The sequence below is a fragment of the Tinamus guttatus genome, unplaced genomic scaffold (assembly GCF_059628265.1).
Source record: "Tinamus guttatus ecotype Peru unplaced genomic scaffold, ASM5962826v1 Tinamus_guttatus_pri_ptg000419l, whole genome shotgun sequence".
In the NCBI taxonomy this organism is placed as follows: Eukaryota; Metazoa; Chordata; class Aves; order Tinamiformes; family Tinamidae; genus Tinamus; species Tinamus guttatus.
The window spans coordinates 557,328-584,319 of NW_028288953.1; the positions used below are offsets into that span (position 1 = coordinate 557,328).

The 26,992-nt window shown below is 36.9% G+C and overlaps 1 protein-coding gene across 7 annotated transcripts in view; it reads left to right on the forward strand.

Annotated features, from left to right (window-relative positions):
• Nucleotides 1-26,426, forward strand: part of CDC14B (cell division cycle 14B) — a 40,773-nt gene extending 14,347 nt beyond the window's left edge. Inside the window, exons 5-15 of one of the 7 annotated variants that reach the window (XM_088531454.1) lie at nucleotides 4,736-4,812; nucleotides 7,046-7,112; nucleotides 8,325-8,387; nucleotides 9,339-9,426; nucleotides 9,753-9,983; nucleotides 12,234-12,372; nucleotides 12,495-12,648; nucleotides 13,381-13,481; nucleotides 21,624-21,740; nucleotides 25,289-25,354; nucleotides 25,603-26,426. In XM_088531454.1, the coding sequence (XP_088387580.1) occupies nucleotides 4,736-4,812; nucleotides 7,046-7,112; nucleotides 8,325-8,387; nucleotides 9,339-9,426; nucleotides 9,753-9,983; nucleotides 12,234-12,372; nucleotides 12,495-12,648; nucleotides 13,381-13,481; nucleotides 21,624-21,740; nucleotides 25,289-25,354; nucleotides 25,603-25,642 (1,143 nt within the window). In that variant the 3' untranslated portion in view covers nucleotides 25,643-26,426. Of the gene's footprint in view, nucleotides 1-4,735; nucleotides 4,813-7,045; nucleotides 7,113-8,324; nucleotides 8,388-9,338; nucleotides 9,427-9,752; nucleotides 9,984-12,233; nucleotides 12,373-12,494; nucleotides 12,649-13,380; nucleotides 13,482-16,136; nucleotides 16,281-21,623; nucleotides 21,741-25,288 lie in introns of all 7 variants that reach the window. The other 6 variants (XM_088531460.1, XM_088531456.1, XM_088531452.1 and 3 more) reach the window with 6 other exon arrangements.
• The last annotated feature ends 566 nt before the right edge of the window (nucleotides 26,427-26,992 follow it).

Genomic DNA, 26,992 nt, shown 5'->3' on the forward strand with positions numbered 1-26,992 from the left:
CCCTCTCTGCCATTTTCACCCCCTTATGACTACTTTCATTGATGTAGGTATATTTGACCACTTGTGCATTTAGGTCACCATACAAATTTATGAAGGAGTTGTTTGTTTGTTTGTTTTACTTTAATATATTTCTAGTTTAATTTTGCTATTTTTAACCTTGTCTGGTAAGTTTTATTAGTGATTTGTTAACTGACTGTAGCGTGTTCAGGGGAGGCTTTAATGAAATAAAATGTGCAATATTGAATTTTTACAGTAAAATTATGCATGTGCCCGAACTTGTATTTCAGCCCACTCAGTGTTGTATAGGACTTGCTTTATTGCTTCAGAATTGGTTTGTGTTTGTTTGTAGTTTACAGCTGTTGAGATTATTTTGGGTGATGCTTTTAAACAGTTATCTTGCATGAAATATGCTAGTATTGATTTAAAGTCAATATGGTTGGTAAAATGCATTATTTCGTTAGCTTCCTTATTAGATTTCGCAGTTAGGATGGACAGGAAAACAAACTTGATTACACAAAGCACTTTATAAATGTGAATTCAATTTGTTATTTACAGGCTTGCACTGATAATCGTTTTCAACAATTTAATATATTTAAATATCAGGTTTGTTTAATTTTTCTAAAAAAGCAGCAAATTATCAAAGAGGCTTATCAAACGTACTCTGTCTTGCCTGCAGTATTGATATTTCACTTGGTAATCGCAGGTATTATGCTTGCCAACAGAACTCTCATTCTGTGGTTAATTTTAAACGCTCAGAAATAAGGACTGGGTAGCCTAGTTTTGCAAGCCCTTCTGTTTAATTCAGTGACTGCTGTAATGACTGCTGGACTAATAGGCTGTGTTGGCAGGAACAGTGCTCGAGTGCACCTTTCACAGTGCTCAATGCTTGGATGGTTCTTGACCATCCACAGAGCTGCATGCAATGTCTTAATTAGAAACAGATGTCCTAAATGAAAAGCATGATTAGAGCAATGTTAATGGTTCAGTGCTAACTGCAAATTTATGTCTGTATTTTGAGCTCAGCTGGATTTTTTCTACGTGCATAAAGAAAGCAACGTTGGTACGTACATGATTATACAGGGTGACAAAACAGTGTTGCTTAAATATGTCAATTCCATCGTATAACAGATTTTTCTGGAAGATCCCTAAGTAAAGAACTTGTAAAGGATTTCAAGAGTCTCTCTCCGTATGCATGTGTTGTGTGTATGTATTTCACCGAAGTGACTTCTACTCTTGTATATTTTAATTTGTGTAGGTTCCCACATACACACACACCTCTATCTCATGAATTCAGAAGTATATCATGAAATGTCTTGGTTTTGCTGTTCATCAACTCAGTATTTCCATTCTGTCCTGAAACGTTGGTTCTGTTTACATCCTTAGAAAGTCCTTATTTTCTCCATCTACAATAGGTCTCTCTAAACTCTAACTTTCTAGATCCCATTCACTGGCCTCCTTTAATCTGCTGCTTTCATCACCCACATCACTCCAGTAATATTGTTCTCCTTGAAGGCTTGAGTGAGCTCTTTCTGGTGGGAATATTAGCTGACCTTTTACTGTTAGGTGTTTCTTAGTGTATCTACAGTATGGCTTAAGTTCGGTTAGGATTTTTTTTTCTTCTTTTCTAAGTGGAGCTTCTCCCTTCTCCCTACTAAGCAGACTCCAGGTCACCTCACAGGGCAGGGTGGGAGCCCTCCAGTAGCTAGAGTACATTTGTTCAGCCAGAATGACTGGAACTACCCTGCAGCTAAAATCCGTGAAAGCGCATGGTGAGCTGTCGAATCATCAGCACCGGCTCTAGGTCTACAGAGCTCTTTCTGTTGGTGCCTGTTATTTTCCAGTGTAGATATGATCTCTGTGAAGTCTGCTGGCTTCACTTCTGTTGCTCCTTGGGCTTTGCTGCTCTTTCTGTTACTGCTTCAGGGTCACCTGTTTGGAGTCACCTGGAACTGCTCACCCAGGTTCAGGTTCAGGCCAGCCTCACAGCCATCCGAAAGTGTTCTCCTGTGGTCTGAAACAGTGCCAGAGCTGATGTTCTCGCTTGGGCTGTTGCAGCTGCCTGTGCTGTGTTTCTGCCAGGATACTGAACTAAGTATTAGTTTATGGTCTTTCCCATTTTGTGTAAAAACTGAGTGCTGCTCTACCCTTTTGAAGGACTCCAGACCATCATTTCAGCTGTTCAAATAACCTCAAAGCTAGCCAGGTTTTTCAAGATGCTCTTCAATGGGAACACCATATGACCATTTCATCTACACCTGCCTCTGCAGCTGTTCACATGTTGTATCTTAGGTGTGTAATAGTGTCAAGCCTGAAGTACAGCAGGATCTCTCTTGTTCCAAGAAGTTCTGAGAAATCAAACTGCGTTGAAGAGCTTCCTTCTTCAGTGAATGTACTATGTTGCTTCAAGTGTACTGAAAGTACTTTCCATTTTTGCTTGGTACCAGTTCCTTTGAGCTTGCACACTGGAAAATGCCATGGCCTTGAAGTGTGTTTTCTGAACATACTAGATGATGAGGTAATATAGCTGTGTTAAGTAAATCTATGCTCATTCATGTGTAGTGTGTCTAGCATCTTCATCACTTATTTCTTAAGTTGGATCTATGCTTAAGAATGAACATGTTTCAGTATGGTGTGATGTTTCTTAAACCTCTCGATACAACACTAAGGGCAAAAACTGCTCTTGCTACTGTTACTGTTGGAGACAAACATTTTTGCTGTGGGAGCTTTTTTTGCACAAGAATCTGGTGAGAACTCAACAGTGTGGAAGGAGACCTTAGCCCTTCTGGGACACATGTGTACAGGGTTAGCCACTGTTACCTGCATTTCTGTTTGCCTGTAGTGTGAGTGATGCCTGTGCTACCAAACCTTGCACCAAGAAATCTCAAACTTTTCTGTATAGAAACTCTATTTCTGATGGTTAACTACAGTCTCTTCCTTTTGCTAGTGCTATTTTACATCTGTTTTGTAAGGCTTTTTCCTGGAGGCAGGACTTCCTCCACACTCGGATAGGGAAAAGATTATGTGTTTTTACACCTTTTGGCAGTCTGTATTCGTTGTGCTGCATGATGCAAAGTATCAGTGTATCAAAGCACACAACCTGCAGTTTCTTGGAATATAACCTTTAAGTCCAGTTCATGCAATGATTTGTAGTGGTATAAGACTGCAAAATCTAATTCGAAGGTGACCTAAGGGACCTGAAGAATAATTCTTGAATGGTATTTTGTCTTTTTTTAACTTTTTTTTTTAATAGGTTTATGTTTGTGACAATGAATGCAAAATCCACTAGCCCCACCCTGGTGAAAATAGATTCAGAAAGCAAGCAATTTTCATTACCTAACTAAACTACTTAAAACAGATGGATTTTTCTTGGATTTTGCTAATTGCACAGGAAGAATACTAAAAAAATACTCAATACAATAAACAAATTAAAGGACAAACAAAAAAGAGCCAGTCATTTCAATATGTGTTTAGCCCTCTGTTGGGCATATGTTCCAAGCTTTTCCTGGCTATTTGTCTCTGTGTTACCTCCCATTCCCACCCCACAAGAATGTGTATATGTGTGTATAGAGAGAGGATGTAAAGGAATGTTAAACCATTTGTTAAAGCTAAGTTTGCAGCAGGGTAAAAGAAATCTAGAAGGTAGTGCCAACTTTTGTTTTTGTTGATTTTGATTTTCTTTTCTTTTAAAAGTTGGCACACACAGATTTTTGGAGGGTGATTATTGAAAATTCATTAGGCTTCTTTAAAATGGACTCTTAAGAAAAAAAAAAGGTAATTATTTTACAGAACTCTATTTAAAAAAATAACATCTTGGATTGTTTTAATGCTTAGCTAATGCAATTTGTGAGCTTTGAATTACTGAAAGTATTGCTGACAACTTGTAGTTAATAGCTGATCTCTTCTGGCTGTGCTGGTGATGGTGTTTGATGGTATGGACCAGAGAGTTTTTAGAAACGATCTACATAAAAAGACTACCTAAGAAAAGCTTAGTGCTAGCAAGTCAGTCATGTGGTCAGGGGAGACCATGCAGATATTTAATACTTATCAGGAGTTGGGTTTCTTTTTGTGTGTGTGTGATTCTGGTACTATTTCTTGAATGTTTTTACAGTAGAAAGCTTGTATTTAGTGTTTCTAGTATGTTGCTTTATTATGTTCTCAGGATTTTGCTTCTTAAGCCACAGATTTCTTTTTTTCATTATGGCATCTGGATTTACTTATGGGGCACTACCTCACCAGTGCAAGGAAGGAAGTAAAGGATTTGGAATAACGCATATCTTGTTTTGCTATAGGAAAATCAAAACATATACTAATTACTGTTTTAACCTTGTCTATTGAGTACATACACTGTTTTATGGACAGGCTAATTCATAGCTTTGCTGAAATATTTGAGGGCTTTTGTACTTTAAATTACATCTTAAAAGCTTAATTTAAAAAATTCTCCAAACTAGTCCAGGCAGGCTGCAGTAAAAATACAGAGGAGTCCCGATTGACAGACAGACATTTTTTTTGCTGTAGCCTAAACCAGAACAATGCCTTGGGAAATCTATAGATTTAGTGTAAAAATAAATGCACAAATACTATTTTATACTGGTTTGATTAATTGTATTGTTGCACACCTGTATTCTTTTTCAAACCGTTTCTGATACTCTGTTATTCTGTAGTAAATGGGTGACTTGAAAGTATTCATATCAATTATAAAGTAACTGTACTTTTTTTTGTTTTCTCTCAAAAACAGATAATATACCTGAGAGAATCCCCAGAAGATGTGTATAGGCTTTTACTGGCTGGAAACATTTCATATCTTCCCTTCAGGTAAATAGATAGAAAATAGCTACATTCTGTAGCTTATTGTTGTGGAGTGTTTTGTTTGTTTGTTTAGGAATAGTTTAGCATTTAACAGTCCTGATTTTTTTCTTTTTTTTTTCTTTTTGCTAAAGTTTTAGCACATGACACATTCACTGCCTTAGCTTTGAGTACATGCTCCTGAAAAGGGTGTTGGCAGCTGATTCTGAAGTGTCTTGAAGGACAGTGAGGAGCTGAAGTAGCTACACCACTTTGAAAATGCTTTTGTTGAGCTTTTTAATCCACATTTTTCTTTGCTTGGCAGCCTGTTTTTGTGCCAGTAGGTAGTAGTTAAACATATCAACATATCTAGCAATTATCACAAATGACTTATAATACTTTTGGTACTCTTTTTTTTTTTTTTCTTTCTGAATGCATGAAGCAATGTAAAATATATTTCGTGAGGAGTAAAGAAAAAAAAATAGTAGTGCTAGCTAACCTCATTTGATTTAGTTCAGCTCTAAAACATTTCTTTTTACCAACAAGGAAGAGTGTACAACCATTACTTTGTGGTTGCTTGACCCTGAGGGAATGTAATCATAGCTGTTGCAGACCACAGACTTCTCATTATGGTATCTAATATGCTGCTGCTTTATGCACCAAATATGGTTGATCCATCCTGCAGAGGAACAGCTTTTTAAGATGAGTTTCTAAAAGTTGGACCAAACTAGCATTTCACTGGCTGCCACAATATGCAGGAAAGAATGGGCAAAAAGCTTTTCAGAAGGCAAGTTGACTGTCCGTTTATGTTGTTATGGGTGATTAATTCAGCCCTTGGTTGTTTATGTTTTCCATCTGCCTTGCCAAGAGCTGGGATTTGGTGTTTTGAATTTCTTCCCCCACCGCCCAGCAGTGCCAGCGTGTAGAAGCGCGCCTCTCTTGTGTGCATGCTTTCGTCATCACGTTTTCCTTGCTTTTTCGTTACACTTTTTTGTTCACAGAAGAATAAAAATGCTTCTTAAGGAGACCTGTAAATCTTGTTTCCAAAGATCAGAGAGGCATGCGTGGGAGGGGAAATAGTAGCTTTTAGCTTTCTTTGAAACCCTGCCTGGAACTTCAGATCATCATCATTTCAGGGGGAATACTGAAAGGAAGGCAAAGACTTTTTATGTAATAGGAATTACTGCAAGCTCACTTCTACAGACAGCATAGATATGTCCAGCCAATAGGATAAGGAATACAGTATGAAGTCCCTACCCAAGTTTCTAGGAATCTGCTAGTGCATTTAAATCTACTGCAAAGAGAAGAATTCTGGTTAAAAGAATGGTGAACTGGGATGCTGCTCTTGACCCTGTTTCTTTCAAGTCTTACTCATCTCTGAAAAAAGCATTATCAGGTAGTTGCTACTCTTGGTCATTATAAACAGGAAATACTTTATTACCAGGATGCAAATAATTTCTTTGATCAGTTTCCTGAATAGGATTCTGTTATTTGCTTCTCCTGCTGATTTCCTTTTTTTTTTTTTTTTCCCTCTTCATTCTGATTCATTAAGGAGAAGAAGAACGTGTAGAAGTAGCGATTTATGTAGTTCAGAAGTACATTGGTGTGTTTGTTTAAATTTAAATACACACATGCATAAATCTATATATAATTCTTTTTACTTTATGTCACGTTAATAACTTTGTGTGTGAGAGCTGTATAGTTCTCATACAAAATTCTCATGTTTAGACATAAACTATTTTATACACCTCAAAGATATACCTCTTTTAGTGTAGTTACACAAATGTGCAGCTTGGCAGATGTATATAAAAAACATGTGCACCACAACTTTTGTTTTAAATGGAGTCTTAGGAAAGAATCTTGCAGAATATCACATCTTGAAGGATATATTGCATGTGTACTTCAATAAGAAATGTTTCAAGTGCAGATATCGGGACGTGGTATTCATTTGGGCATTAATTTTTGCCATGGGGAGTTTTTGTAACTTTTTTTTTTCTAGTATATGCCTATGTTTCTTTAACATTAAAGGTTGAACTTCTCAGTTTTACCAAAAAGTGTAATCTTAGTCTTGGATCATCTGTATTATGTTGTATTATTACCAGCTGCAAGGCAGGGGGATTAATTGTTCAGTGTAATTATTTTGCTGTAACAGTAATTATCTTGAAGTAATCATCTTTTAAAGTCGTTTTTAGAGAAGTAACTTTAATTGCTCACTTGGATTCACACGGAAACAATTTTGGTCATGAAAACACATGTGTTACAGGGATGCATCATTTGGGACTTGCAGTTTTCATCTAACTTTGCTGGACTGTTTTCATGCAATAAACAAGGTCAGTTAAACAATTTATTGCAAAATGTCATCTTATAAATTGTCAGCTTATAAATTATGCATTGTAACAAGTCTTCGTAAGGTGTTTGTAGAAGCTGACTGATATGTATTCAGCAAGCGAAGTTTTTAAATACCGAATTTCGATTTTTGTTCAGGTAATCTTTTGAGAGCAATCATTTGCACCTCTAAACACTAGGTGTTGCCTGACAGTTTTATCAAATGGCCATCTGGTGTTGCATTTTTAGGCTGAATACTCCCTTTTCAAAGAAGTTGTGCATGGCTTAGTGATGCCTCTTAGGCATTTGCAGAATGTGCTAATGGGTTCAAGTTTGGCTTTAGAAATACAAATAGAACAAATGGTAGTAGGCAGGCACTTTTTTTTTAAAAACTACAAATCGGCATCATCTGGTGTCTTATTGCAAAGCAGTGGTGAAGTAATGTGGAATTTAAGGACAGGGCAATTTCCTGTACGTTCTTCATTCGTTTTAGTCTGTACAAGCAGTAAAATAGGGAATTCTGTAGCTTTTCTCTCTAGTACTGTCTTTTCTATTATGACTATCTTTGCAAAATGCTGGTGTTCTTACTGATTAAATCAGCCTCCTGCAGATTTGTGATTTGCAGGTTTTTTTGGATATTCCGGCATTGACTGCTCTTCCCCTAAGAATGGGGAATTGCTCTTCTTGTCAGGACCAGTGAGCAGCAAGGAAGGCCCCAGAAAGTTGCACAAAAAGAGCAAAAGAGAAGATTAGCATGTGATATTTAAAATATCTGGGGATATGGGATTATTTACACTTGTGCTTCCTGATTTAACAAATGGGTAAACTGACAGTTACTCAAATATTTAATACAGCATAAAAATGTAAACATAATGCCTGTGGATAATTACTGAGCGTCAGGGACTGAGCTAAAGTTTGCTTAGGACTGTAGAGAGAATCCATCTGCAACCAATTTAAAATTAATGAAAAATCTAGAAATATAACGAGAGAGAGTGCATGCACCCAAAATACTTGTATTCCTTGAAGGTAAGGTTTAGAGTATACTCCTAATTTAAGTACTAATTTTTTTGCCAACTGTTTTTATCTTCGGCAATCTGTACTGCTGACAGGAGTAAGAAAGAAATTCTGAATTTATGTAATCTAGGATTTTCAAGTGATTAATGGAAAACAGAAAAAGAGTGGGCTCTCTTGTTTACTGTCACCTATTCTGATTTTAGGCTTTGCGGTATGGTTTCCTGGATTTCAGTGTGTTTGATGTAAATGAGTATGAGCATTATGAGGTAAGGGTACAATATGCACAATGTAAATCGTCTGGTTTGTTTGCAGTTATTAATGCAAAGATGACTGCTTTATCATTTGCACTGTTTCTTTTGTAGTGTAAGGTTCTATTTCTGTGTTCTGCTTGTCTCCTTAAGCTTCAAATGTTAATAAAATCAGTTGTCAGAGAGATTAAAACTCAGATTTAAGCACAGTCAAGCTCAAAAATAGGGGAAAGGTGGTTCTTGAAGAACCTAAAAGGGAGATCTAAGGGTTTAGGAGGACCCTAAAAGGGATTTTTTTCATGTTTTATTAAATGTAGATGAGGGTGAAGGGGAGAGGAAAACTGTTCCCTGAGCATCTTTTAGAGATTATTTATTCCCAAACAATCTTGATAAGAAACTGAGGACAACAGAAGCCAACAAGACACAAGCTTGTTGAGAACAATTGAAGTGTGTGTCTGTGAACAGGTGACAAAAGGTATGAACGACTTTGAGGTAAAGAGAAAAACAGGGCTGGGGAAATTCAAGCCTGTAAAATTCACTTTGGGCCTTGGGAAACTAATGTGAAGGTAAAGGGCTACAATACTTTCTTATACATATTCTAACAAAGGCAAAGCCGTCATTTATCTGAGGAGCGAATTTGATGTTTTTAGAATCTAAAAAATTACTTAGTGGACAAAGGTAATGCCAAGGCCATCATTTATAAACCTAAGAAGTTCAAAGTATTGAAGTTGCCCTTCACCTGAAGGGCATCAGTTGCATTACTTTAGGACTGTAGTTTAGAAAGAGAAGAATACAATAAGAAGTATGAGATTGAAAGCATCTGGCTCTGATGAATCAAAAAGCAGGCCACTAACATGCTTCCTTTGGCAAAAATTGTACATCACTTCTATCTAGCATGTTATTTTGAAACAATAAGGAAAAGCCTGAAAATACAGGGTTAATGATAAACCAAGCATTTTCTCTTGACAGAGAGCAGAAAATGGAGATTTTAACTGGATAATACCAAACAAATTCATTGCCTTCAGTGGACCTCATTCAAGAAGTAAAATTGAAAATGGTATGCTTAAAAAAGGAGGTGGGGGACACAAGCCCACTGCTTTTAGTTGGTTGTTACCAGTAAGAACAAGATTTAAAAATTATTCCTCAAACAGTGTGTTTTTTCCTTGGCTACTTTTCTTTTATAAAAATCCCAACAGTAAAATTTTAATGCTTGGTTTAATTGTATCTGAATTAGGTGCTTATGTTAAAATTCCATTTTCAGTTAGTCAATTTCTTTATGTTGTACATGAGTTTTATTTTGAAAGCGTTTCATCTATTGATTTTTGAGTCTTCACATCTTTCTGCAGTTTGAGACTTTTTCTTCTTTTCTCCTTTTTCTGGTAGGTTATCCCCACCATGCTCCAGAGGCTTATTTCCCATACTTCAAGAAACATAAGGTCACCACTATAATACGCCTCAACAAAAAACTGTATGATGCCAAACGATTTACAGATGCTGGATTTGAGCATTATGACCTCTTCTTTGCTGATGGAAGCACACCCAGTGATACTATAGTTAAAGCATTCCTAAATATTTGTGAAAGTGCTGAAGGTGTTATAGCAGTTCATTGCAAAGGTATAGTGTACAGGCGTTTATATTACAGTTGATGTTTATAGTTACAGTTTCTGAGATGTTTTGCACTATAATTCCTTTATTTCAAGTTATTAACAACTCTGAGCTACAGCTTGTTCAAGCAAATTCTTTAGATGCTTTAGATGCTCTGCATTTTTTTAAAAAAACTATTTTTAAAATCCAGCAAAATCTTTTCAGCAGTTTCCAAGAATGAAGTTGGGAGGAATGTGTTTGCCAGCATTAATAGTTTGAGCCTTGAACTGCCGAGGTTTATGGTAGGTCTTTCAGAATATGCAGTCAAATATACCCAACTATAAACTTTTGAAAATATCAGTGGAGCTTTTTAAGAAAAATCTTCATACAGTACATTGTTCCTCCAGAGCAGTTGTCAGAAGTCTCTAGTCTCAGATGCCCATTTTACTAGCAGTATTGGGCATGTTCTGAATATCTGTTTCATGTATGGAAAGTTCAGGGTTAGACTGCCAGATGGGGTTTCCATCATAGCAGAAATGGTGTTTTCATCCTCATTGCTTGACCGGGCTTGGAAGCCAAAATAAAACTCACCATTTTTGGTTGCATACATTGAATACAACCCTCATTCCTGAACAGTCTTTTAATTCCTTTATTTCTAGTTTAATTCCTTTATTTCTAGTCAATACCAGAAATTTATGATTTATGCCTATTTTATTTCAGAGTTTGACTCAAATCATTTCTCACTGAATCAATGAGAGAATTGTTTGTGCCCATTTCAAGACTCAGGAATCCTTCATTTGGCTTCATTGCATTTCAGAATTAATGTGCTAGATGTTTGTCTAGCTTAGCTCCCCTGCTGCTGACCAGTAATCGGCACTTTCTTTTAGAGCCAGAAACAAGTCCTTAAAAGCATAATTGTAACAGTTTCTGCACATAGCTATGAAATCTCCCCTTCTAGAACAACTCTCCACAGGTACTCTTGACTCAGTTTAGCTGGCAGAGGAGTTTTCAGGTCTAAATGTCTCAGTTAGGCCCTTATGTCCAGTAGGAGAACTGGAATAGCTCTGCCATTGCATTTTAAATGTCCACCATTTTTTTTTCTTTTTTTAAAAAGACTAAATCCATATAAACAAACCTAACATTAAAATAACAAAAACAACAACAAAAACGCTAGCATGTCAAGCATTTTAGTTTCTAGTTGCCTGTGAAATGCCAATACAGCTCCCATTGTATATGTGTCACACCCCTTTTGTTCTCCATGAGCTCTCTCTTAATAGGGTGCGGAGCTTCCTTCTGTGTGAGTGAGGGAGAAAAGCCTTTTTCTAAAGCATTTTCTCTGGACGTGTGAAGAGTGATTTTTTTTTTTTTTGTCATTATTGTTTTTTTTTCCCCGAATCTGCCACTTATTGGCTCTATGTTGGACAACATTCCACTTGTCTGAAGTGGAAGAATTGCTTAAAAGTGCTACTTGACTATTGGAAAGCAAGTGAATATTCTTTTCTTCCCCTGAGATGGAAAGGTTGGGCACATTGATTAATTGATAGCGCCTGAACGTTGGGTAGCGGTGATGCAAATTCTTTGTTTTCATTGGGATTAAGATGTTCTCTGATCTTTAGCATGATCAAGGTGTCCAGATTGCTTTTGATGCTGCCTCTTCAGAAAGCAGTGAATGCTGCCATCTACTCTTTAAAATGGGAAATGCACAGTCCTGTGCAGTCATCTTGACGATTGCTCTATTGAAGATTTAGCACTGGGGTTGAAGATCACTTGAGCCTAGAGCTACCCTCCTTTCTTTTTGGGAATAAATGAACGTGTTTATAGTGCTTTTTCAAAGAAGGCCTCTCAGTTTCACGTACTCTTTGGCCTCTCTTGGCTAGTGCCCAGGCTGCCTTCTTGCAAAATTTAGTCTTCCTTAAGAAGTAAAAACAGAGATTGTTTAGAAGAGGGATTGGAAGAACAACTGCTCTTAGCACAGTTTATGCATAATTTACAATTAATGTGCTTTGAGAATATTGGGAAGAAACAGCTGTTTGATACAATGCATAAAAAGATTCTCATTAAAAAAATACATATGTGTGGGCGTATACATATATGCTGGCCATGTGTATATATATGCTGGCTTTGGATGGAGGGAGGAGAAAATCAAAAGATAAGTTTCACACTTACCCAGTTTGACCAGAAACAAGTTTAATAAGCTAGGAAATCCAAGTGACAATGTCTGTAGTCATAGAAGGTTCCAAATAGAAACTGATATATAAAAGAATCTTTTCTTTTATACAGCTGGTCTTGGGCGAACTGGCACACTTGTAGCCTGTTACATTATGAAGCATTACCGTATGACAGCTGCTGAAGCTATTGCCTGGATCAGAATAAATAGACCTGGTTCTGTGATTGGACCACAGCAACGCTTTCTGATGGAGTAAGTAGATTAGCTAGGACAAGTAATTTTGAAAATGGATCTAAATGTTTTTTCTTCTTTTATTGCAATCTTTATCATCTGATATTTTAATTTGTTACTTTATTTTCTCCATATCGTGATAGGAAACAGGCAGAACTCTGGACAGAAGGAGATATTTTCCGTGCAAAGATGAAGGAAAATCGTAATATTGCTGTGACAAAAATCCTGTCAGGAGTAGATGATATTTCAATTAATGATGCAAAAAACAGGAGAGCCAGACGAAAGGACATTGAACTGGTAATTGTCCGAACTGGTAATTGCTGTTGTGAGGGGTTAGGTTGTGAACTTCCCTGTAGGTTCAATGTGTTACTGGATTTGCCTTGCATGTTCCTATTGTGTTCCAAGAGATTTGGAGGCAAAAAGAAGTATGGTCAGCAAGTATGAAAGATGAAATGCTACGAGTAAGAGCATCTTTATCATGCTTTACTCTTGTTATTCAGTTAATACTTTACTCTTGTTATTCAGAACAGACAGAAACTCAAGATCTGCAGTTGGAAATGGTTTGATTGAATTTGGAATCTTGTTTTTTACATTACCATGTGTGCTCTTGGGGAAGAAATGGAGAGTTTTTCACTCTTTTTTGTTTCTAAGTAATTACAAATTCTCTAGTACTTCTTTGCACTGGCTTTTAAAGAATTGGTAGTATCGTTTTCAGAAGGCAAATGGAGGAGAGGAATTGTGTAGTTGAGAAAATAGTGCCACAGCACAAAGCAAAATTTTGGGGCGTGTCTCCACTATTTTTAAAGGTAGACAACACTCCAGTGCATATAATTTATGGCATTACTTAATAGTTTACAACTTTAAACGAAGCAGCTAATAGGAAATAAAATTATATGTATGCAGGTAAAATTGAAAGCTTTACCTCTGTTGAGGTAAACATTTAAGAGTTGATTGTGATTTTAAATCTTAAAATAAGGTTAAGTATGTATTTTAATTCTTAGGCTTGGGGTGTTTTTTAACTTTATCCAGTACAGTGATGAAGATGAAACAAACTGTGTAACACAGGGCGATAAACTTCGTGCTCTGAAAAGCAGAAGGCAGACAAAAGCTGCAGCCACATCTCCACTAACGTAAGTCACTTTCTCCATGTATGATGTAAGTTCCGCATGTATAAGTACCAGAAGTAATCTAACCAGTTTATTAATATCTACATATCTGTTTGCTAGCAAGGCATTTTTCACTCATTTAAAATCAGCCTCAGATTCACTGTTTCACTGATGAGGTGAAGAGTAGGTATGAGAGTTTGAAGAGGTAGGAGAGATTGATTAAAAAATCGTATCACTCGGTTTTCTGCTATTGTTTTGGCTTGGTTTGGTGGAGGATTTTTGTTTGTTTGATTCCTCTGGTCTGTACTGTACAAGTTGCCACTGCATTTCTGAATGATGTATATTCCTGAATAATGTAGATTTAGTTTTATTATGAACATTCCCTTTTACTTCCTTTGGTGGTATAAAAATAGAAGAATATTGGTTTGTATGGTAGCGTTTGACCGGCTGCAATAAGGTATGTACTTGTTTTTGAAGTAAAGTCAACTACTTCAGAAGAGGAATAGAAATACAATCTTTAGCTCTGTTTGATTTCCTCTTCCTTGGAGAAGAATCTTCCCTAAAGCCTGTGGGCTCTAGGAGAATGACTAGCAGACCGAGAAGGCAGCAAGTAGCAGTATTTCACTAAAAAATAAATCAAAATGTGTGCAGTTCTATTAGGGAGACTTATATGTTGTTCTCATTATTTGCTGGGTGGGTAGTGCAACATGACCTGTAAAAGACACTTCATAGTGACCTTTACATCTGTGGTAGCTTGTGGCAACTGCAGGTAGAATAATTTTCTGGCTGGCCTTACGTACACTGCAAGGGAATTCAAGACTTGCAAGATATACCTTGTATTTTCTTTGATTGCTGGGATGTGAGTGACTCCTGCTGTCAGATTTGAGCAAGGAACGCAACTCCAGAATCACAGACCGAAGGTGACTTGGGTTTCATTAAGCTGTCTTTCTGTAGTGGATAATGCTCTAAAACTACTGCTCGCTTCTAGCCCTTTTTATTTTATCTCATTTTTAGACCAAAGCTTTTGTTCTGAATATTATTATATTGCAGTAGCTATGCTCAAAATAGGGAGAAAAAAAAATTAAAAAAAAGACCAGCGGCAAAAGACAGGTTCTATGGAAAACATATGACATTGCCTGACTTCTATAAAAATAAGAAGTATGTAGTAAATATACACTGAAGGTGAAGGGATATGCAGCAGTGTGTGGAAGTTTCTAAAGACATACAAATTATGCATTTGTTCTAAAAAAGTGCTCTCTGTTCTTTCTCATTGTTTATGTAGACAGTTGTGTAACAACCTATTCAGACCAGAGCCTATGGTGAACTGAAATACAGCACAGAACTGAAATATACTTCCTTCAAACAGTGCACTGAAAAGTGGCCAACTTGCACATTATAGTTTTAATTACTACTTCATAATTATTTTTCATAAATATTAAGTCATTTAATGCAGTTTTTGAAAAGAAAGTGCTTACTAGGAGAATACTCACCATAAGATACCGTCTATTCATAGCTATTGTGTTAGTATGCAGAAAGTCTGCTGTTAATATACAGTTATCAGCTGTTAAAATTCATGAGACATTCTGCATCGCTTCTTTAAAGCATCTAGTATTTCTAGTATTTTTCCACTGTGTGCATTGTGACTAGAAGAAAAGTTCTCTGAATTGTATTTTTAAAGAAAGCTTGAATTGTGCTCTTCCTGTTTTACAAAATATTTGCACAGTTTGTAGCAACTGAAATAATTTGGTGAAAAATGTGCAACTTCTTACTCTCTTTGGGTTATTATCACTAAAACAAAATACCACTGGATATATTAAGCTGCCTTAATTGAGTTAGGTATCTTCTCCACCCGAATAGCTGTCAGTCTCTTTTTTTTTTTTTTTTCCTTCTAGATCGGACTGTTAAGAAAAAATACTCATGCTGTGAAAATTATGGGTTTTATTTGCAAGACAGAAACAGATTTCTATATCCTCCTAAATGTAGATTTATTTCAGAGAAAAACAAAGAAAATAAGAACATGGAAAGCTGGTGAGGTCTAGAGGCATTTCTCTGTTTAAGCTGCAAGGGATTTGTGTTAAACATTTGTTAATGTTTACTGAAGTTGGCTATATAAATTCTCTGTCTTGAAGAATGGATGCTTTCTACATATATGTTCTAATTAGCAATATGCTGCACCTTTGGCAAAAGGATTACTGATTTGGGTTTTTTTTTCTGTTTTGAATACAGGAAGGTAGTATACCCTCACCATCTGGATATTTTGCATAAATGGTTTGTTTATTTTTAGAAAAAGCAATCTGGCTCTGATTTAATGTTTTACTATTAAAACACAAGATAGAATCTGTGAACGCAGGCTGATCAAACAAATAAAAGATGGCAACAAGTTGTCAGAGATACCACTGTAGAGTGCATTTATCTTCAAAGGAGTAGTATCGACTTTGGAATAGAAGACTTCAGTGAGGACATCAGAAAAGTTGCTTTATGTTGATTCCAGTAATACACAGATGGAATACTGGACAAGTTGTGGTTGCGTGGACCTGTTACAGCCATAGGAAATGAGAAAATGCTTGGTGGAGATAGAGCAGTATACTTTTAAAGAACACAAAACGAGCTAAAATGCACCAATAGCTTTTGCTTTTGAATTTTTGTTCATCTTTTCCTCCCCTCCAACCCCTTTTTTAGATGGCTCCTAGCTATGCTGGTGTCTACACTGTGTAGCATTGTCATCTGGTGGATTGTATGTGGCTCCCTTCTTCCCAGCCTTCTATTCTGTCTAGATGGTTTAAGAACATAGTAACCATCAGGACCCCCTGAGAGAGCCACTGTGTAAGTGTCCCATTCCATTTCTCTACAATAGCTCATGCTTGCTGTCAAGTATATCACATAAATGCATGCTCTCATATCATGTTTCTTGCTGGCTTTGTTGCAAGAGTAAATTTCACTTTCTCGCACTTTTGTCTTTTTGTGTGTATGATTTGAAATAACAGTGATTTTTATGGCTGGCTTGCTATACAAAAGGTGCAGAGCATTTATACTTAAGTTACCTCATAATTTTGAAGCCTTTCTTTTCTGTATGCTCTTGCAAATAATTTACGTTGCCTTTAAAAAGGAAAGAATAGTGTTTTAAAATTGATCTTATCCTTTGCATAGTGCAAATGAAAAAGTTAAAAACAAAAAACAACCCACACACCACACATTTCTCCTGTTTTACTGACTCTTATGGCATAGTAAAAATAATACCTTAGCAAAACCAAAGACCTACTGACATTTTTGAGAAGTTCTAATTCTTGATTTATCATGTGGGCAAAACCATCCTTTGGGAAACTAAGCACACTTACAAGTTAGTTAATTTCAAAGCAAGACTGGATTTTTTGTTGTTGTTGTTGTTTCTTTAAGACAGTGAGACATTGCAGTTTGGTCAAGGCACACACAATACTTCACCTGGCCAATCTGGCTTCATCTTCTTTAGTTCTTAATTGTTTTTCACAGGGCTTTGTGAGACTAGTTTAATCTCTTCTTTTGGTTTCTTAGATACAGGAGCTTAGATTAAATCATTATAAACGTAATAGTATTTGAGTACCATTTTCACTTTTTATTCCAATTGCATTTGTCGGTTCTAGCCTCCACTTAGGAAGTTAGGTGTTTGTCAAATGTTGTTTTTCATCTTTCAGCCAAGTAAAATTCCAATAGTATGCCAGACCGACTGGCAAAACCTTTGCCGCCCTACCTCTATGGAGGGTTTGAGGTTTTTTTGGAGAGGGGCAGAGGGTGCTGTTTTGTTTTTTCTTTCTTCTAGCTGTCTAATAAGCAAAGTAGGTACTATGGGAGCATGCTTGAGATGTCATTGTTCTCAGGGAAAAAGAAAGTGGTCAGAAGGTGTTTTACATCAGAGCGATAAAAAGAAAAGGCCTTTTCCCTCCGAGAACTCCAAAGTTAATAATTCCTTTCTTTCTCTTCAATCTTATGATTTTTTATTGTTCACACCTCTAAAAAGCAAAGAATTTATTCCTCTAAAGCAAATGATGCAATAACCAAAAATTAGAACTGGGGGGACTCAAGGGCATTTTAGCTATCCTTTTAACTTGAGCTGAGAAAATCTGCTGATTTTTTTTGTTTTTATGTGTTTATTGAGGGGGGCAAGAGGGGGAAGACTTAAAGATTAGTTAGCTTCTTTTTCTCGTAGGTACTGAACTTTGTCAAAGACTATTTAGACAAGAGGCTTGTTTCTCAAATTCCACACTGAATTTAACGGTAGCTTTTGTCTCAATATTTTATGGAATTCAAGTGTCAGATTTCTAAACACAGATTAAAGAGACAAATTTAAATTACTTCAAAAAATGCAACAATCTCTCCTTTTGTTCTTCTGAACTGTGAGATGAATTTCTCTCAACTGTCTGCCTTCCTCTGAACATTTCTATGTTCTATCTGAAAACTCCCTGGCAAGAAGGAAAGAGGAAAAAAAAAAAAAAAAGACTGATTGATATTGGTAAATTTGTTGTTATAAAGAATTGTGGAAACTGATGGAGGGCAAGTAGGGTAATGAGTTGAGTACTGCACAGCTTGGGTCTCTTGTATGTGTGAGGAGACCAGGTTATCAGTCAGGAGGTCTTGGCACCTAACTCTTCCAGTCAAGCACGTCTTGATTTGTTTGAAGACCACTATATTAGACTGAATAAGAAAGCAGTGTGTGAATCGATGGTGTCTGGAGAATGTGTTAATTTCAGAATGACTTAAGTGACCCTTCCATTACAGATCATCTGGAAATTAAAAATTCTTGGGATACACAAATTACACAAATTTTAGTAGTATACATATGATAGTATCTTGTGGAATGTGTCTAGATTTTCTACATTTTTTTTTGTTTGTTTTAATCACATCATTAAGTTAGGGTATCCAGTATACAGCAAGGTTCTTTTTCCACTGGCATTTCTGGTGGTTCAGTTGTACAGCATGACGTGCTGTTTTACTTGCAGAGTTACAAAGCGGTAAGGCAGGTGTTCTAAGGATCTCATCCTTCTCTAATATTGTGAGCTTTTGCAGGTAGTAAGATTTTAGGAGAATTTGCTCTACTGTAGTACCGTTCATGTTCATCACGAAATGTAGCTGCTGCTGTAAAGTGAAAGCTTTGCATATTAGGCCCATCTCCTTCACTTCATTCACCTTATAAACGTGTGGAATAACATTCGAAAAAGGCCTTGATGGCGCCGTAGCTGCGGCTGCGTGGGACACTGGTGCGAAAGGGAGCCTGGCCCTCCCCACTGAGCTGCGACAGGCTGGAGCTTTAGTCGGATTTAAGCACCATCCAGCAGAGCAGCTGTGTCTTGTTAGCAGGGATTTCAGTTAGTCTTTACTCTTGGGGTAGCTCTCTGATGGTTTGTGTCACTTAGAAGCAAAACAACCACAGCAGCTAAAGAGCAAGGGACATGAGAGGTCCTACCATGCTCAAAGCTGGCCCTTAGCCAGCTCCTTCCCTCCCTGCCCTGCGGGTAAGCACAGCAGTGGAACAGTGGAATTGTATAGGGTGACTGTTCCTGTTAGTCACCCTCCCATTTAGAAATCTGGTTTCTTAATTTGCTCTGAACACAAAATAAGATTCTGTGGGAAGTAGAGATCCTTGCTTGAATCTCTGTTTTATGTTAACTAGATGAATATATAAGTGTTTTTGCAAGAGGATATCATAATACTGTAGCATTTTAGTTAATATTGATGGTTCTGGGGGAAAAAGCCTTATGAACTGATGTCCTTTCTGAACTTCTAGTGTCTGGGAAAAATGCACACCTGTAAGGGAAACAATTAGATCAGGCTTCAACAATATTTGCCTTGTTCTTTATATGTGCATTGTGTGGTTGTGAGTGTATACATATATACTTTTTATATATATGTCTCGAATTTAGTATATAATTTTATCTATACATTTATTTTTCCAAATAAATGTTTTATATTTTTATTTACACTTTTTAGACTATTTAAAAAAATGTAGCCTTGAAAAACATAAAAGCCAAGAAGAACCAAGGCTTTATGAAGGCATTATTTTTATTTGAATCTGATTTTGACTACTTTTGAAAGTGCTGCTGCCTTCCAGGCTATATATGCCTAATTTTCTCTATATTTCTACAGGTAGAGAGTGTAAAATAGGAGGATTGTAAAGTGTGACAAAGTTGATTTCCTGTGCTTTGACTTACTGACTCAGATATTGTTAAAAAAAGCACATCTTTTTTTGTAGTGAAGCAGTGTTAGAGGAATGGGAATCACAAGGAAGAGATTGCTCAGACTTCTTGGTGTATATTCAGTGTTTAAATTTAAGGGGGAACGTTTCCTCCATATTTCTGTTTCCACAAGAACTAAAAAAACATAATGTGTCGTGATTTGATTACATGCATATTTCAGTGACTAAATGTGACAGGGTTAGCAGCATGTATATCCTTGCATTCAGTCCTCGAAGTTGTTGGTGCTACGGTAAAACACAACACCAGGCGCTTTCACCGTTATTTCCATTATTTCTGAAGCTTGCTTCAAAATGTAACAGCTCAGAGTCTATTCATGTTGCCCAATGATCTTGGAAAAGAGAATTGTTGATATTAAAACTTGTTAGAATTGCTTCATACCAGCGGTGAACATTATAAAGCAAACTTTTAAGGTTTTGAACCATTTTACTTCAGAAAAAAAATAGAATTCTTCAGAAAAGAAAAATAGATTTTTGTTAGTAGAACCTCTATTGTCTCCTGAATCACTCTATAATTTTGAAGGTATCTGTTATTTGGTTTTCAGCCTCGCAAGTGCCTGATTAGGTTGAAATTTTCTCTATATTGTGTTTACAGTAACACCTTGCTGTATAAGTTCTTGCAACACCAGTCTTGTTTATCTTGAGAGAAGAGAATATTATTTTATTTAGTTTGGGCTTCTTACAGATTAAGTTACAAGATATGCAAGTCTGATATATCAAGAGATTTCTCAATAGAAGTTTCAAGTACTTCATCTTTGTGGTTCTGTAGTCACCCGTTTGCTGAACAATCTAGAAAAAGGCAGTAAGCAAGATTGCTGATCAGCTTTGCTGCTGCAGAATGGAGAAATGCAGTGCAAAATGGATTTTGAATTAAATCGTTAGGTCAGGCACGTTTACAGATTGTTTCTGTCACTAGTTTTAGCATCAGACCCAGGTAGAACAGCATTAGCTTAGTGCTTTTTTTCCCTTGCTTTTAGTACATGTGCCAAGCCACTTCCTTGCTCTGAAATTCCAGGTTTTGTGTTCATATCTAGAATTCTTTGAAAGCATTTTTTTTCCCCCACAATATTAAGCAACTACAGTACAGTTTATATAACTTAATGAAGGCTTTGATTTTCCATCTAATACAATCTGCTGATACAGATGGACTCAGTGAAGTTGCTGAAAATTAGAGTGGTATAATAATTATGCATGACAAAAAGAATGAATTTTTAAATTACATGAATCTCTTACACGATGCATGTGTTTATAGTTGGAAGCTTGCACAGATAGAATGAGTAGAAAATAGACTTACAGGATGTTGCAGTAAATAGCGGTCTATTAATCATGCTGACACCAAGGTCAGTTTGGCCACCTGTTTAGGAAATAGTCAGTACACGCTGCTCTGGAGAAGCTGTTGAGCACAGCCAGAGTGTGAAGCTGCGTGTTAAACGTGGTGCGATAATTCTCGGTTAGAGCAAAGTGTTGGTGTGTTCAGTGTTTTTGCCAGCTTACTGTATTTCAGGAGAATTTATCATGGTTGATGGTGGGACTTTTAAACTCTGATAGTCAGGAATTGAATTACTTTTTTATATTTTATTTCTTAAATTTCTTTTTAGGTCAGGATTTGCTCTTTTCTTTCCCTTTTGGTACAATATACTTAAATTATGTAGTTTATAGTTTTCTGTTTGGCTGGTTGTTTTTCAGGGTTTTTGTTTGTTGTCTTCGGAAATCTGATAGTAAATTGCAACTATTTAATCTATTTTTGAAAGGAGAAAAAAAATATGAAAACAACTTGCATTAACTTAACTCTTGGAAGGGCATTACAAAGAGAAAGTTTGCTTTTTGGAATGATTTCAGGAAAACCGTATGAATGCTAGCTCTGCTGCAACTGTGACAACCTCATTTCACTGTTTTTCTAGAAACTTTCAGGTAATATGATCTTTCTCTTTTCCTACTATTTTCAGAGTAATTCTACAGTCCAGTGTTCAGAAAACTAAAACCTCTGAACCTAGCATTTCTGACTGTACAGACATTACTAAAAGAACTACCAGGTCTGCTGCAAGAAAAAACAATTTAAAAAGGTGAGAGTTACCCTCTTTAAAGATCAAGACACCATTCTCTAGATAAATATGAGTTTATCCATTGATGACAGGGGCTTTTGCCCTAGTTTAACACCTTCTCCTAGTGAGGAGAAGCTAGTAACACTTACTTTTGTCATGCACTAAGGGTATCTGGAGCTTTAAATCTCATGTTGTTTGTTTATATTGCCAAGTCTTCAAGATTTTTATAATATATTTTTTAATGTAAGAATTACTGAAGGATGAGCGATGCAAATCCTCAGTAAATCCTAATGCAAAACTATACTTTAGCAAATCCCTGCCTGAAATAAGAGGAGAAAAAAGTAGTTCACAGCGTTGAGTGAGGTACTTCAAGTCAAAACCAAGAGGAATTAGATGGACAACTAGAATGCAGGAGAAAGAACAATCTGGCTGCAAACACTGGAAAGGTGAAATTTTTAAGATGCATATATTGGTATGAGATTTGGTAATGAAAGAGCAGCTAGAAATCCAAACTAAACCTGTGCTGTAAAGCTTAAAGAAATCCATACCTGGGATGGATTTATGCACAGCTGAAGATGCCGTTTGGTCAGGAAGGGCATGGCCCCGCTGCCCGCGCGCTGCTCCTGCAGGTGCTGAGACGGGTGAGCACATGCAGCGCACATGCAGCGCACATGCAGCGCACATGCAGCGCACATGCAGCGCACATCCCTGCAGCCCCGCTGTCCTCGGGGCCGCAGCGCCCAGCCGTGCTCTTTGCCAGGTCAGTGCCAGTGCCAGGTCAGGGGAACACGAGCGCTGCCGCTTCCTTCGTGGCATTGTGCTGCTTTCGTGTGCTCAGGCATCAGCATGCTACAAAAACAGGGAAGTTGCACTAAACTGGCAAACACCAGTTAAGCAGATTTAAGACTTTAAAGGAAATGGCGTAAAACAATTTCTAATCAGTTTTCAGCAGTTACAAATGACAAGAGTTCATCTTTGTGCTTAAAGTGATGCTGAAGAGAAACTTTCTTACCGAGAAGATTAAAAGGTGGCAAATAAACATTTTTTTCCCCCTCCCTTACAGCTTTTCTGTCCTCTGTCTTCATCCTCTTTTGAAGATAACAGGAGTTATGAGAAGCCCTTTCCAGTGGGCAGTGGCAACACTGTGTTTAATCGCAGCCTGTAGGGATATGCTAGTCAAAGATTTTGACTAGCAGCTGTAGCAGCTAGTCTATTTTAATATAGCAGCTATATTAGAATGCCTTTTGATTCACATAACGATTTGTAAAAATTGCCTCTATTTGTTTTTTCGCTGAAACACATGTTTTACCAGAGTCTTGAGTATTTATGAGCATTTCTTGATCTGTCTCCTATTGGCCTTGTTTTTAACATGTCAGTTTTAGTCCAGACAAACTGCCGTGGTTCTTACTACTCTTCTTGCCTCTCCCAGATTTTAAGTTCCTTGCAACTAGGGTTTCCATATGCATAGACAAGATTACTTCCTGGAAAATACACTTTGGAGTAGGTGTTTTTGTTGTGAGAGATGAGAAATCTATTCTTAGGAAGATCTCTGCAATTAATTTCATGGAAGATTTCAAGTATTTTAAAAGTAACTCCTAAGTTGTATTGCCACCTTTATGACTGAGGAATAGGGATCAGGTTTTAAATGATCTCAAGCTTCATAAAGTATGTGATATTTTAATCTACTTTCTAAAGCTTCTACCCAATACTTACTCCATACACTGTTTTTCTTTTTGTTTGTTTTTGTTCTCCCCAACTTTTGAGATAAAATATTTGAAGTCAGTTTCTGTTTGGATCATGTCATCAAGGTTGTCTTAAATAGTTTTGTCACAGGCCAGGAGTTCTTAGTATCTTCTCATCTGAGGGGGCCAGTTGGTTGCATGTGCTTTTTAAGAGTATTTTGAATATGCTTATACAGTTTCATCGAATAAAAAAGCAGTACCTTCCTATTATCTTATTTGTGTTCTTTCATTTTCCCTGGCATTTGACAAAACCTCACTCCATTTTTAAGCCTACCATTTTTTGTCTCCTTATTACCTGAGATTTATTCAAAATTCCTGAAGTGTATTCAGTCTGTACAGTTTTACAGTGCTCAAACTGATTTATTCCCATTCAAATGTAGTGCAAGGTAGAAGAAAACACCTATATTTGATATTAGAAAGTTAAGATCCTGTCCTAACCTAACTTCTCACTCTCCTCAGGACCCTATTGCCTTCTCCAAATTTCTGACATTGCCATCTGTCTTCATTCTTTTATTTTTTTTGTCTGATGTGTTCCAGTGGAGTCATCTTTCAATATTCTTACATGAATCATGAATTGTTGATGCTGTAGCTCATTTTAGTCGTGTCTTTCTGTAGCTGCAGCACATCTTTGATTCTTCCTAGTGCAATGTAATCCGGCTTTCGTTTGCCATTTCATCCCCAAGACAGAGTGTATCCAGAACGATTCTTATCCTCAGCCAAACAGCTGTTTACAGCTAAAATACTCTCTTCTGGCTTTTCAAAGGGATCTTGGGAGTTTCAGTCCCATTCATAATGTTCACTGAATTTCCTTTCTAGAATATATTTAGATGTCAGCTGCCATCTAAGAAGGATAGCACGTGTGGACATAATAGATAGTGTTTTGTGGCTGGAACAGTACCACCATTGAAGTGCAGAAAGTCACATTGCCAGAGCATTCTCCACAGTCTTCTCCTGTGGATGCCCTTTGCCTAAGGCTTGTTTGGCCAGTTCGATGTGTGCCTTTTAAATACGCAACTTACAAAGGAGGAAAAGTTTGTATTATATCCATATACACGTACCAGATCACTCTAAAAACACATGTATTGCTTTCCTCTACTTTTTTTTTTTTCCTCTACTTGTTTTTGATGTTTAAGCACTTTTAGTGCATTCATCAATGTACTTTTTCATCTGGGAAGTGAGTAGGATCGAAGTAGTATCCCAAAATTTTAACTCTTAACATAATCAAGCGTTCTTGTTCTGCTCTGTCCTAAAACGCTTGGAGGGCTGGTGTGGCATCCTCCTTTTACAGCAGATGCAGAGCAAGCCCCGCTCTGTGCTGGGAGAGGAAACCGGTGTGTCCCGCACAACAAGGTGTTTGTGCTCCCTCAGACACCCAGAAAATCTCCAAACCAGCTGAGCCAAAATACAGCTCAAATGAAATGTTGTTCCTGTGCTGTTGCACACTGCAGAATTAGGATTGTGTCTGTAACGAGTAATTTATGGGGAATGACACTTTGGTGATGGATTTTGGTAGGTGGTAGAACTCAGTGAAATGAAGGTTAGTTCTTTTACAGGGAGGGAGAGGGGAAAAGAAGAATTTATTATTACTCTGGGAGAAAGAGAAAAAAATCTATGAAGCCAGAAAGGTGTATCACAAAAACTAACAAGGAGGAATATGCCTTGATAATCTAATATGCTTTTGCATTGCTGGGAATTATAAAGCAACCTTCTGCTCCCTTGTTTAACTGAAAATTGCCTGCAGCATTTCAGAGCTTTGTCTATGTGTAATCTAAATCCAGCTTTAAAAAAATTAATATTTCTTTACTATTCTTTCTACTTTTCCTACAGTCTGATACCTCAGAGGGAGAGAAGGAAAAGGAATGCTTTACAGCAAATGCGCTTAATGAAATTATGGTACTTTGAATCTGTTGCTTTTCTGTATGAAACGGAACCTTTTCTCATATTGTCTGTAATCAGACCAATCTGTGTTTTCTTTACAACTGATACTGCTTTGTTCTTGAATGCAGTGAAGTTTGTATTCTGTTTCTTTCTTTGAAATATTGTTGACTTATTTTACGTTGCCAGAAATGTTTGCTTGAGATGCTGGCTTTTGAGAATATATTTAACTTTTTTTTCTTCAAATATATGTTTTATCATTTCAGCAGCCAATCCGTCCCAAGGACTAGAACAGTGTTGCGTTAAATTTCAAATAAGCAACCAGTCTTGAAGAGAATATTCAGGAGTGAAAGGGATATCACTAGAAAGGACTTAATGCAATTCAAAAAAGAAGATTCTTTGTCTCCATATTTCAGCAAAGATTAAACAGAAAATGTTGTCCAATTTGTAGAATAAAATGAACTGTCGACATGCTTAATAGACAGCTTCCTAGTATGCTAAACACTTCCTCAAGCAAAATCAATGAAATCTAACTGTAAATTTAGACTCAAGTGTAAATACATAAGCTCTCTATTATAAAGAGGGCTTGCTAGTACATATGATGCATGTGTATAACTGTGATGGCAATCACTTAGTTGCTGACCACCAGAAGTGAAAAGAGGGTGGGAGCTTTTAAAATATTTAAAGCTGTGTTGTCCATTCAGATTGGGCTTGGGCTGAAGTCTCCAGCAGAGAGTGAAACTCAGCTGAAAAGCCTTTATTCCCATACTGTGGTCCTCTCCTGTGTTAATTGGCTGTCCTTTCTTACTCTGTATGTTTTTTTTTTCCTGTGAAGCTGTCATGTTGAGTATATAAGTAATTTTCTTCCACCAAAGAGTGCTTTATTTTCAAGGATTGTGTGTTTTCTTTTTTTAAACCTAACTGAAAGCAATTAAGTTGTTTTTAGTAGTAAAAGGTTTTTAGCTATTCAAAAACGATGGCTGTTTTAACTGGTTCTGTTTGCTTTAAATCTGGTGTAACTGTAATGGGGAGAAAAAACAGTTTACCACTTACAGCAGTGCTATCATGTTGAAATGTCATTACTCTTTCCTTTCCTGAAACTCTTTACTGTAACAAAAAGGTAAGATATTTTTCCCAAGTTTTATTGGTATGTTTGATAATGTTGGTGGTCATTGTTAGCTTCCTTTGAGACATAGTGAGTGCAACTCACAAAAAAGGGAAAACAGGATTGTAGAACCACTGAGATTTGCAGTGGAGCTCAGGGGCAGGCATACCATTTTTCTACAAACAATTTCCAAAAAACAATGCTTAACATCTGATTAACCCTTCAAAAGCTACGGCTTACTTCTGTTAAAAAGCAGTCTAGTTTTTAGAGCAATCTGCTGAGACTTAAATTTTCTCCCCTTACAAGGCTATCAAGCACAGGCAATATTTTTCCCCTACCTTTTTTCGCTTTGTGAAGGCTGCAGGTTTACTCCTTGATGATGGAATCTTCTCTGCCAACTTGAGGCTTCATACCTGCATGTCCCTCAGACTAGGCTACGTGTTACCACATAGTCTTAACGTAGAATGCACCAACTAGTGATTTGGTGACAGGAGCAGAAAGGAGAGATCTGAAATGTTTTAGCAATAGACTACTATCTTAAGTTTTTAGAG